Raw genomic sequence first — 11476 nt, forward strand, 5'->3', positions numbered from 1 at the left:
GACCTGGTCTCTCGCTAATGTAATATCCGGAGCCTGAGATCACGCCGGTGTATCTAGGGTGTCCACCAGGCAGTGAATGATTTCTTTAGCTGGGAATGTCACAGAAACTAGAAGCACCAGTTCCGTCCCAAAGCCCGTGGTGACCCTTGGCTTGAGCCTCCCAGGGGGGCACTATCATACTTAAGTACCTAGTCAACGAGACCGGCTAGATAGCTCTTGTCCTTGGGTGGGTGCTAGTGCAGATTTTGTGAAGAAGGTGCAAGTCATGCAAAGCGTAGCAGACAACAGCAGCAATACTCCAGATGCCGAACTCAAACAAGATTTTCGTCCCGACACGCATCACAAGCATGCTAAGACAGAGAGACCAACAGGTAAATCGACAAAGCATATCACACACCCACATAGACACAAACCGAACCACACACTATCTCCTCTTTTCTCTCCATGTCTCCGAGTCTCCATCTCTCACACCTCCGCTATTGATACCAGCAGCTGCAAATCTGCCAGACCTCACTGTAAGTAGTCTCTGATCTCAAAATTCTCTCTTGCCTAGGCCGGGCTGATGCTATGTCTCAACGCTTAAGTACATGAAAATACTATCAGTTATAAAAGCAGAGCTCATCAGTTAACTGAGGATATTGTGGATATTGTGCAACTAATATATGTATGCGTTCATTATAAGTATGGGTGACTTACTTTAGTTAGGTAAGGGAATGGTAGAAGGTAAGAGAGGTAAGGCCTGGTTTCGCTAGGCTGGAGGCAATTGGCTGAACGTGGGCGATTTCTTGCGTATGCCTTTTTGGAAGTAATTGTGTGCAGGTGTTGGCCAAAACGCTGGTTGTGTTGGTCTGAATGCAGGCCACTCGAACTCTGGCCCATCTGCTGCGGGTGACCCTGATTGCCCGTCAGGAGGTACTGTTATTTTGAATGATAAGTGCCTGTGTTATTGAAGATTCACTGTGTCCCGCAAACCGTAACAAGATGGATGATTAATCTGCTCAGGTGAGTTTTCTGTCCTGCGGTGGTTGGGCTACACGTGCAGTTGGTCCCACCAAACAAGAAGTCCAGCTCATTTCAACTCTGCAGCTGCGTTTTCCCAAGTCGAATTAAGTAGTTATAACAGACGAGGCAGATTTTTAATCCCTCTCTTGGGCAGCTCGACGAGTTTTCAACGATCCGTACCCCCGTGTTCCACAAAAACCTCAACTGCTCAGTCTGAAATCATTGCCAGCGCCATTGGTCCGTTCGTATTCTTCTTCTGCAGCTGGACAGGTCCATGGTCCTTTCAGAGCCCTTGGTAAGGTGCGGTTAATTAGGGAACAGTATTTTGAGCAAAGTCCTGCTGTAGGGACCTTGAGGTCAGGGCTGCTCAAGTTTCTCCAGAGTCCCAATCACATTTCTGACAGCTGCAAACAGATTTCGTAAAGAGTCACAATTTTCAGGGCCACTAGGCGTGTTTAACTTGTAAAATCAGCATTTTATATGGGTTCCCTGCGATAAGTGACCCTCAAAGTTGGTTATCTCACAAGGGTACTCCTACTGAGCTTGTCCTGTGACTTGAGATTACCCTTTGAGATGTTATCCCATTGAATTTTCGTATGGGAGGTGCTACCAAAGGAGGTCCTGCTGCAACACGTGCTCCAAAGGTTGTTCGTGCTGTAAGAGAAACTGCTGCGAGAGGTTTTGATTTACGAGCTACCCCCGTAGGAGGCTGTCGTATGGGAGGCACTCTGTAGGATGCTGTCCCCTGGGATCAGCACATCCAAGCTAGGAGACGAGAGAGCACACGAGCACAAACAACAAACTTTTCACTTCCAATCTCTAGCGCAGCAACAATGCATCGAGCCTCAACCCATGGACTCAAACCCAACTGACTGAGGAACCCAGCCTTGCCTCGCAGCTCAACTACACGCACAATCTCACAACCGCGTCGCGTCAAACACCGCCACGATGCAACCCAACCAGGCAAAGCCATGCCTCATCGCAGTGATGTCCCTCTTCCTCGTACTGGACACCGCTGTCATCGCAGCACGGGTCTACGTGCGGGCCATCATGATCAGGGCGTTTGGGTGGGACGACGCCGCGCTCTGCCTCGCATACGTACGTACTTTCCCCGCCCCGCACAACAGGTTCGCCGCAACAGCCAAGCTTCCAGAACGAGTTCCTCTAACACCAAGTTCTGAAGGTCGGTTTCGCAACAGCCTGCATCATGGGCTTCACGGCGCTCCACTTCGGCTACGCCTCCGACGAGGGGCCAGCTCCAGCAGGATACCACTACGACCAGCACAAGGCACAGACGGCGAGTCAGCACCCTCCCTACCTTTGGACGAAAATGATACCACACTTCACACACACACACACACACACACACACACACACACATGCGGGCTGACATTGGCAACAAAAGTTCCTCTACGCCAACCAGCTCGCCCTCTACCTCGCCTCCGGGCTCGCCAAGCTCGGCGTGGCCCTGGTCCTGTGGCGCCTGGCGGTGACGAGGCGTTTCAGGCTCGTCCTCGCCGTCTCCGTCGCCGTCGTCCTCGCGTGGACGTTCACCACCACGCTCTTCGCGGCCTGGCTGTGCACCACCGACACCGGGTCCGCCAGCTACGTGAGCAGCGCGACGTGCACGGCGGTGGGGCTGTTCCGCACCGTGTCCAATATCTTCATCGACTACTTCTACGCGCTGGTGCCGATACCGATCGTGCGGGGGGCGAGGATGGACGCGCGGACCAAGGTGGTGGTCTGCGTGCTCCTGGGGCTGGGGTTGTTGTGAGTTGATCCCCGTCTATATCAACGCCCGGTCAACCATAAATAATTACCCGATGGAGAAGTTGGGCTTGGCTGACATCCCCCGGGTATTCATCCAGCGCGAGCGCGGCGACTATCGCCAAGCTCGTCATCATCGTACAACTCTCGACGGCCGACAGGGGCGCGCAGCAGCCCCTGCACCACCAGCTCCTCATCTGGGCCGACGTCGAGCTGGGCCTGGCCGTCTTCTGCGCCTCGGCTGCCGCGCTGCGGCCGTTGCTGAACCGTAGCCCTTTGGTGTGGGGCACCCCGACCGCGGCCACCGGGGATAGCAGCCATACTTATGTGGCGTCGCCACGGGTGCCGCCGGCGGTGTCTCTTGTGAGTTTAGAGGATCGACGGTGATGGGTGGTGGAAGGCGGGAGTTGATGGGGAGGGTGAGTGGTTCGATGTAGGTACAAATTTGATTTGGGTATCGTGAGTGTGGTTGGTTGGGTCGTGTGTACATGTACTTACACACATACATTGAGACCGCATTGCCATTGCAGTGGGACCTTGAGGGCGTTTTGTGACATGATCTGAGGACGCATCCCACACTACTAGTTGGAGACTCTGCCCTGGGCGGACATCTCCCAGGAGATCATGAAGCTGTTCTATGAGAAACACCCACTGGGGATGTTGTCTTGTGGGGGATTTCCCCCAGGACGCCATCCCTCATCAAGACGGTTTTGTTATTCAGCACGAGATTATCTATCTCTTTCTAGACGCACCCCTGCACCAAGTCAGAGGCCTAATTTTAAGCTTATCTGGGAGGCCATCTCGTAAGCCGTCAGAGGGTTGCCATCCAGGATGTAAGACGGGACGAGGCCGGCCTGTAGGAGAATTTAGGGCTGTTACGTTTCGCTTGTGAGAGCTTGTCTCATGGGGGTTGGGACGACAGATGCCGCGGCTGCGTGCCGGACCAGGGACACGCCACTAGAGGAGCAGGGCTCGCCCTTCCCGGATTCCGAGTGCAACTGGGGCGCCAAAGCGTGGGTTCTGAGACTGGATGAAAAATTCGTCATAAGACCCGTGTCAAAGGCTCGCCGCTATAGTGCAAGACACAATATACATATTATCAATACAACATGTGTCCTACCTCATCTTTGATCAAAGATCGAGATCAATCATGAAGCCTAAAATTGGAAGCATCAGAGTCCAGGCCGGATGTTGATGTTCAGAAGCATCAATGATCAAAAGTATCCGAGCCCATGGATCTGAGATTGATCGCCCCACGTGCCGTGCACGCCATGCACGCCACGCCATGCTTAAACACTGACAGTCTGGCGGGTGGAACCGCTGCACATGCGCAAAGGGTCCAGCCCAGCCCAGCCCAGACAGAGACCCCAGGCCCCAACGGTCGTTCTAGAAGGGGCCTAGAGCATTGATGTTATTGGCACCTGTGAAACCACAGGGCGCCCGTCGATGAGGCCGGGCTTGGCAGGCGAGCCACGAACGAACTGGGCGTGGGTGCCAGCCCACGACGACGTTGGTTGGTGGATGTACGGTGGTGGTTGTCCTCTTCACCCCCAGAGAACGAACTGCCGCGCCAAAAAAAAATCGAAAAAAAATCAGATCGTCCTGTCACTTGGGATCCGAAACAGCGCGGCCAAGCCTGAGTGACCCAGACCCACGTCAGCCCTTCCTTCGTCGCCCGGCGGGCCCGTCTCTTGTTTCCACGACGCCACAAGCCTTGCTCGTCGCCAACTACCCACCCCAGTTACACATGTGAGCTGGACGCTATCTATGCATATGCACGTGGTGCCTGCCCTGTACCACGCTCGGAAAACCCGCCGTGCGCCGAATTCTCGGGACCGGATGGCCGTGCGATCATGGTGCGTCTTGCGGAGGGGGCGGGCGTCATCTAATCCTCTAGTGCTCTCTCTCTCTCTCTCTCTCTCTCTCTCGCGTCCATACGTGCGGGCAGGCGCGCGGCTGGACGAAGCAGGCAACGGCCCAAGTTGTAGTCGCACTCGTGCCTGAGGTCCTTGGTGCCAGTGCCGTCGCATCGTGGGCTCGCTCTGTTTCTTGGCAGCCTGAGCTGATGCTACAGTACCGTACGTGGCCTTTGCCCTTACCGTGGCCCGCCCTATAGCATGAGGCCCCGACTGGCTCTGACTCGCCGTCTTGACGATGGGACAGCCAGGACAGCAGCTTGACACTGGACGCCGGCACCCGTCGGTGTCAGCCTTGCGCGCCCTCGCCTTGGCATGTGTCCCCCATCCGATGTACGGGTCTGGTCTGGTCTGGTCTGGCCTGGAGACGTACGATAGTCCATCCAAAGACGCGATGGGGATGCCGTCGCGGTGGTGTGGGGTAGGTAGGGACTCGGCATAGTGGACGTGATACTCAGACACTGCTTGCTACTTCTTGGTTGAAGACGTGCCATGCCATGAGAATGGATCTGAAGATTGATGTCAACAGGCGCGCGGTCTCTGGAGACGATGTAATACCCTCATGTGTATAAGTATCAACCAGCCTCTCAGTCCTATCATTTCTTTCAACAGCCAGAGCAGCACCAACATCATCATCCTAATACCCTTCCCTAATCACCACGATCATTGATTGATCCCAAGACGGTCATTGATTGATCGCAACAGTACTATTAATACTCACACTCACGTAATCATCATCAACCTATCATCTCTAATACCCCACCCTCAATATATAAACAAGCAAAAGACCCACCAACAAGATGAAGGCAGGCCTCACAATAATCTCCCTCCTCGCAGCCATCGCGGCAGCGCAGCAGGTCCAGCCCGCAGCCCCGGGCACCCTCGCCGCCCGCCAGGGAAACAGCGGCGGCCGCTCCAGCGGAGGCGGCGGCGTGCTGCCGGGCCTCAAGTCCAGCGGCGGCAGTGCCCCATCCGAAGAAGGCGAGAGCGGCTCCCTGAACAGGCGTCAGGATCAGGACGAGGGCGGCGTCAGCAGCGGCAGCGGGCCTGATTTCTCACCACCTCTGCGCTCCAGCGGCGGCGGCGGCGGTTCCCCCCCGTCTGGCGACGGCGAGGGCGGCGCCCTGAACAGGCGCCAGGACCAGGACGGTGCAGGCACGGGAAGCGAGAGCGGGCCTGATTTCTCACCACGCCTGAGCTCCGGCGGCGGCGGCGGCGGTTCACCCCCGTCTGGCGACGGCGAGGGTGGCGCCCTGAATAGGCGTCAAGACCAGGATGGTGCCGGCGTCGGAAGCGGGAGCGGGCCCGACACCTCAGGAGGGCTGCGCCAGGCCAGCGGCGGTGCCCCGTCGTCTGGTGACGGCGAGGGCGGCACCTTCTCCGGCCGCCGCGCCGTCGACGCCCGCCAGGCCCCCTCCTCTGGCAGCGGCAATGGCGGCGGCGACTTCGACGGCGGCGCCGCTCCCCCCGCGAGGCAGGGCGGCGGCTCGGGCGATGGGCCCCCCAGCAACTCCGGCGACATCAATGCGCGCCAGGCCGCAGAGAGCCCCGCAGCCGTCGCCCCAGCCAAGCCGGCGAAGAGCCCCGCCGCCGCCGCCGCAGCGAAGCAGAGCCCCGTCGCCGCAGGCGCAGCGAAGCAGAGCCCCGCCGCCGCCGCCGCCGCGAAGCCGGCCAAGGAGAGCGTCCTCGTCGCCGGCCGCCAGGCGAAGCCGACCCCCGACGCCCCCGCCGCCCCGGCGAGCCCGAAGCCGACCCCCAACGCCCCCTCCGCGGCGGCGCAGCCCAAGAAGAACACACCGCCCGAGCCCGAGGCCCCCAAGGACGACCCCCCCAAGAACACGCCCCCCGAGCTCGAGGCCCGCCAGCAGAAGAGCACCCTCGTGACCGTCGTGCGCCAGACCGTCACCGCCGCCGCCGCCGGGTCAAAGCAGTCCGTCACCGCCGCCGCGGTGTCCAAGCAGACCGCCACTGCCGTTGTGGCCCGCCAGGAGGAGGCCAGCGGCTTCGCTGCTGTTGTCCCTCGCCAGACCGGGGCTGGGCGCCGGGCTAGCCGCCGGGGTGGTGTTGCCATGCCTAGTGTTACTGTGGCCTAAGGGGGCCGGGCTGCGGGGACCCCCTCCTCCAAGGAGCAGTGCTTCAAGGATGGGATATAAATGAGGGCGGGGAGGGTGGCTGATGGGGAATCGGGTACGATAATAGATTCCAGAAAGACAAGGTCCGCTAGGAAAGAATGTCCGAAGGAGGAATAACGTCTTCATGTTAAATGTGTATATGACTTACAAAACATCGCCACATAGTTCGATCAAGAACCATCATGTTAATAGAGTATATTCATGGCGTATCATCATCGTGTGTCCAAAGTGCCGGGCCCAAAACAGCGAGGCGTGCCTAGAAGGAGAAGAAGAGAGTGTAAAGTCCTAAAAGGAGGACCGAAACGAGTGTATAGAAAAGAACGTGATCGACCAGATGAAAGCGACCGTTAAAGGGCACTGCCCGGGAGGGAAGGGGGTATGGGGTATGTGAAAAGAAGGGGATAACGCCACGAGGGGCCCGGCGGTGGACACCACCACGCCAAACACAAAAACTCCAAACAGGCATAAATCATAAACCTCATGAAAACATCAAGGCAAAGGTTCAAGACCCACCACCACCGCCCTGCTGCTTAGGATTCACAGGACACCCGTCCCCCGCGGTCCCGATACAGCACGTGACCCCGTCGCCGCCGCCGCACATGCCCTCGCTGTTGGCGTCGTCCCGCGGCCACGTGAACGCGGCCCCCTCGCAGGGCGCAAAGAACCCCGTCGCGGCGAGGCCGTCCGAGTCGTCCGGCCGCAGCGGGTTCGCGCACGCGCCCTGGCCGTTGGCCGCCCCCGAGCTCCCGGAGCACGGCGTCCCCAGCTCCCACAGGTCGAGCGAGCAGCCCGAGAGGACGGCCTTGTCCTTGTTGCAGGAGCAGGTTATCGGGACGGAGAAGCCGTTGCTGTTTTGTTGGGCGTTAGCTGGTGGTGTCTTCTTTCTTTTTCCGATGCTAGAGCTTGCTTTGTTTTGGAAGACGGAGGCGGGATGGCGGCGTCCCGAGGGGGGGCGGGGGTGAGTGACGGTGAAAGGGGAGTTCTCCTGTCTGCAGTCGGGATGGTATGGTATCGGGACTTACACATAAGACACGTCAATATCAACACGGTACCCGAGCCCACCCCACTCCATCAGCGACCCCTCGAGCAGCGAGACATCCCCGTTCATCTCCCACCTCTCGCCCGTCTCGGGGTCCTCCGCAAGGTTCACGGCGACGTTGCCAGCCCAGTCCTCGGGCGCGACGAGCGTGGCGCTCGCGCCCGGCATCAGCGTGCCCGTGCCCGTCCCACCGGCGACGAGGCCCGGGACCCCGTCGTTGTGCACGTACGAGGTGCTCACGGCCGCGGGCATCTTGTTGACGACCGTGATGGTCAGCCGGCTCGGGGTCCCCGCCGTGACGATGGGGCTGGGGCTGGGGCTGGGGCTGGAGCTGGAGCTGGAGCTGGAGCTGGGGCTGGCCGGTGCCTGAGCCTGAGCCTGAGCCTGCTTCACCTCCTGGCGGGGGGGCCTCTCGGAGTAGTAGGCGAGGCGCTGCTCCAGCGACGGGGGAGGGGTTTCCATGGGCCCGCTTGGGAGTGCGTGCGCGAGGGCGAGTAGGCCCATGAGGGAATAAAGGAGTGTGGTGCTGATCTTGGCCAGCATTTTGTTGCGTTTTTTTTTTTTTAATTTCAGTATAGTTGAAAGGAGTGTGAGTAAGACTGCTTGCTAGAGACAGTAAGAGAGAAGGCCTGCTTGTGATCTCGAATTTGGGGGTTCAAGGAGAGACTAGAGATCTGCAGTGGGTTTTATGTAAAGGAGAGACTGGTGTAAAGCTTCTTTTTCTTTTTTGTCTTGGTCCTCGGCGGACACAACGTGGTTTAAGAAGTCATGAGATGGCACCACGCCTTCAAACGTTGGCCGGCCTGTTGGGCCCTGGGCGACGGCCGCCATTATATCAAACTCGATACCGGCAGGGCCCTGCTGTCCACTGAGCGACTGGAGAAGCCCCCACGGCCAATTTCTTTGTCCACCTCAGGATCTGCCAAGAGCAAGTAAAGTGAGGGTTCATTATGTCGCCCTGAGGCGGGGCGGGACGGTCAGCGACCGGGAGGGAAAGGCGTGGGTGTAAGCCACAAGAATAGACCAGGCCCTGGGCCAGAGGTGAAAGGTGCGTTCAATTTGCCCACCCACTCGCATTGCACACAACAACAAAGAGTCTAGAACCCCATGAGAGCTCAGCAGAAAGACGCCATCTCGTGGCCATTGGTAGGCCGACGGCTTCGACAGTATGGCGGTGTTGGAGATACATTGCCCCCTGCCTAATGTCTCAGCCGTGGTGAAGTTCCAGCATCTCGAGTCTCCAACGAGAATGCAGCGACAGAATGTAAGAGAGCGAACACATATGCACGTCAGCCTGGATTGTCCTAGACACTCCGGGCATTGTGCGGCACCAACGCGTGCCTTGCATGGATGTGCGTTGCCGGCGCAGCCGGCCCATTCCGACAGCCCACCCCCCTCGTCAGCAAGCCACATCTGGACTCTAGGGCCCCCAAAAGGACGCAACGATGGCTCGAGGAGCCCAGGAACAGGCCCGCGAACTAAAACCCTCCGCGAATGAAAATTCAACAACACGATGGAGGGATGCGCAACCATGAAACTGGGAGGATCAGCTATTGGCCCGGGTCAGACGACGCCCAGGCGGGTTCCTGTCACACACGACCGCGAAGGGTTCGGAGCTCGGAAAACACGGTGGGATGAGATTATTGGTATATTCGACATTCGAGGGGGTAATCGCACTATATGCCCCAACGCCATACAATGCTCCAGCGAATCAGGAAAAGAAGTGACCAAAAGTGCGGGAATCGCACGGTCCAGCAGCGCTCAGCCGCTGCTGCACGCATGCACGCAGGAAGTTTCTGTATCAGCCGCCTGCTAGGCTCAGCTTGCGCCCAAGGTCTCGAGGGCCCGCCTCAGCTCGCGCACGGCGGTGGGCACATCCTCAAAGTTGAGGGCCGAAATGGCCCACTTTGCATGCTTCTGCGCCTGGGCCATGGCTGCATCGTCGGCTGTGAACGTGGCCGGGGCCTGCTGGCCGAGGCCGATCGAAGCCGTGGGGGCGGGGGCCGAGCTGCCGAAGCTGGTTGGAGCAGGGACGACGGGCCGCGGGACCACGGCCGGCGGTGGCATGGTTTTCGGAGCTGCAACAGCTGGCGGTGGGGAGAAGGCAGGTGGCGGGGCGACGGCCGCGGTGGTGGATGGGCTCGGAGCAAAGGTTGGAGGGCCTGATGGGGCAGACGGGGCAGATGGTGGTGGTGCGAAGGACGAGGAGGCCGGCGGTGGAGTCGGCGTCCACGTTTGAGGAGCCGAAGGGGCGCCGCCACCGGGTGTGGAGCCAGTCGGGTGGTTTGTTGGCGGCGAGATGGGGGAAGGTAGCGTCGGCGGAGGGTCGAAGTAGCCAGGCGTTGTGGCAGGACCCGCATCGTCGCCGTAGCCTGGCGCGCTTGGGAGCTTCAGCTCGCCGTCGTCGGGCACAGCGGCTGGGGGGTCTGGCAGGACGGGGGTTTCCGGCAGAGAGACCCCGGCCGAGTCCCTCTTGAGATCTGGATCTGGCGCATCCTCGACGGTCGCAGCCCTCGGCACCTGATGTTGACCCTCGCCATGTGGCTGCTGCTCTGGCGGCGGAGGTGCAGATGGGCTGGCAAGGGCCTGGACGTCGGGGTCCGAAGGGTCGAGCTCTTGCTGCTGGGGCGGCAGGTCCTCCTTCTTTGGGTTTGTCTCGTTGGGGTCCTTGCCCTCCTTGATGGCCCTGGTGATGCGAGCAGCATTCCACTTGGCGTACTTGATCTTCTGCTGCGTCTCGGTGTCTGGGGGCCCCCAGATGTTGACCAGGTTGAAGAAGGTCAGGGCGGCGTCGAAGGTGCTGGCTGTCTGCTGGGTGACCTTGTTGGCCCTGATGACGCGTTCGGCCCTGTCCAGCGTCTCCTGCGCAAACTGCTCAATGTATGCCTGTGCGGTGGCGTCGTCCATGATGGCGTCCTCGTTTGCGTATTCGGTCTTGGTCTGGAAATCAAGTGATGATGTCAGCCCATGCGGGGAGCCAGCTCATGAGCAGCATAAGCAGTGGGCACCCACCTGTTCCAGCTTGTCCATGAGGTTTGTTGTGTAATTCAGGATGTCTGCATCGGTGCTGTGCAGGTTCCTCGCCAGGATCTGGTTGACGATCCAGTACTCGCCTGGCAGCTGTCAGTCGACGACCTTGCACTGGGCCCACGGGGGTCCAAGGAGTACATACACCAATATGCCACGATTGGCTTGACGGTCGCCAGCTGGGCAGCCCTGGTGGCCGTCTTGAAGAGGTTGATGTCGGCCTGCTTGAGGCCCTGGGGTATTTCGTCCGCCATGGCTGGGGATGGCCTCCTGTTTGCGCCGGGGAGGTTGGGGGCAGTATGTTGAATGCACTTGGGCAAATCTGTCTGCTCCTGTGGATCAACAGCAGTGTCGCTCGAGGCGCAGGGCAGGTAATGGCAATGCTGAGAGTCGGGCTGCGGTGGGTTGAGAGGGAGATGGGTAATCGTGTGCCCGGCAGCTTGACCTGACTTGTGAGTGGGCTTGTGACGCGCGACGGACGGGCAGCGTAGCTGTGCTCTGGTCTGGCTTGGCGGGGACGTAACGTAATACGTACTGCACCTGCAGGCAGTCGCAAAGAAAACGGAGGCAACAGGCTGCTTCTTGTTACGGCC

General features: G+C 59.3%; 4 protein-coding genes across 4 annotated transcripts; 2 read left to right on the forward strand and 2 right to left on the reverse strand.

Moving 5' to 3' along the window:
• Positions 1–1950: 1950 nt before the first annotated feature.
• Positions 1951–3156, forward strand: KVR01_010482 (uncharacterized protein; the record flags this gene model as incomplete). Its single annotated transcript, XM_044792531.1, has 4 exons — positions 1951–2100; positions 2186–2299; positions 2408–2772; positions 2871–3156. 4 exons carry the CDS (start codon positions 1951–1953, stop codon positions 3154–3156), a joined length of 915 nt encoding a protein of 304 aa, XP_044640641.1.
• Positions 3157–5444: 2288 nt separating this feature from the next.
• On the forward strand, positions 5445–6778 carry KVR01_010680 (uncharacterized protein; the record flags this gene model as incomplete). Its single annotated transcript, XM_044783576.1, has 1 exon — positions 5445–6778. The coding sequence occupies exon 1, from the start codon at positions 5486–5488 to the stop codon at positions 6776–6778; it is 1293 nt and encodes a 430-aa protein (XP_044640839.1). The 5' UTR covers positions 5445–5485.
• A 541-nt stretch (positions 6779–7319) lies between these two features.
• KVR01_010295 (uncharacterized protein) lies at positions 7320–8399 on the reverse strand (the record flags this gene model as incomplete). Its single annotated transcript, XM_044793048.1, has 2 exons — positions 7320–7665; positions 7840–8399. The coding sequence occupies 2 exons, from the start codon at positions 8397–8399 to the stop codon at positions 7320–7322; spliced, it is 906 nt and encodes a 301-aa protein (XP_044640454.1).
• Positions 8400–9674: 1275 nt separating this feature from the next.
• On the reverse strand, positions 9675–11137 carry KVR01_010637 (uncharacterized protein; the record flags this gene model as incomplete). Its single annotated transcript, XM_044794843.1, has 3 exons — positions 9675–10796; positions 10869–10969; positions 11029–11137. 3 exons carry the CDS (start codon positions 11135–11137, stop codon positions 9675–9677), a joined length of 1332 nt encoding a protein of 443 aa, XP_044640796.1.
• Between the last annotated feature and the right edge of the window lie 339 nt (positions 11138–11476).

Source organism: Diaporthe batatas, assembly GCF_019321695.1.
Source record: "Diaporthe batatas strain CRI 302-4 chromosome Unknown Contig00013, whole genome shotgun sequence".
Classification (NCBI taxonomy): Eukaryota; Fungi; Ascomycota; class Sordariomycetes; order Diaporthales; family Diaporthaceae; genus Diaporthe; species Diaporthe batatas.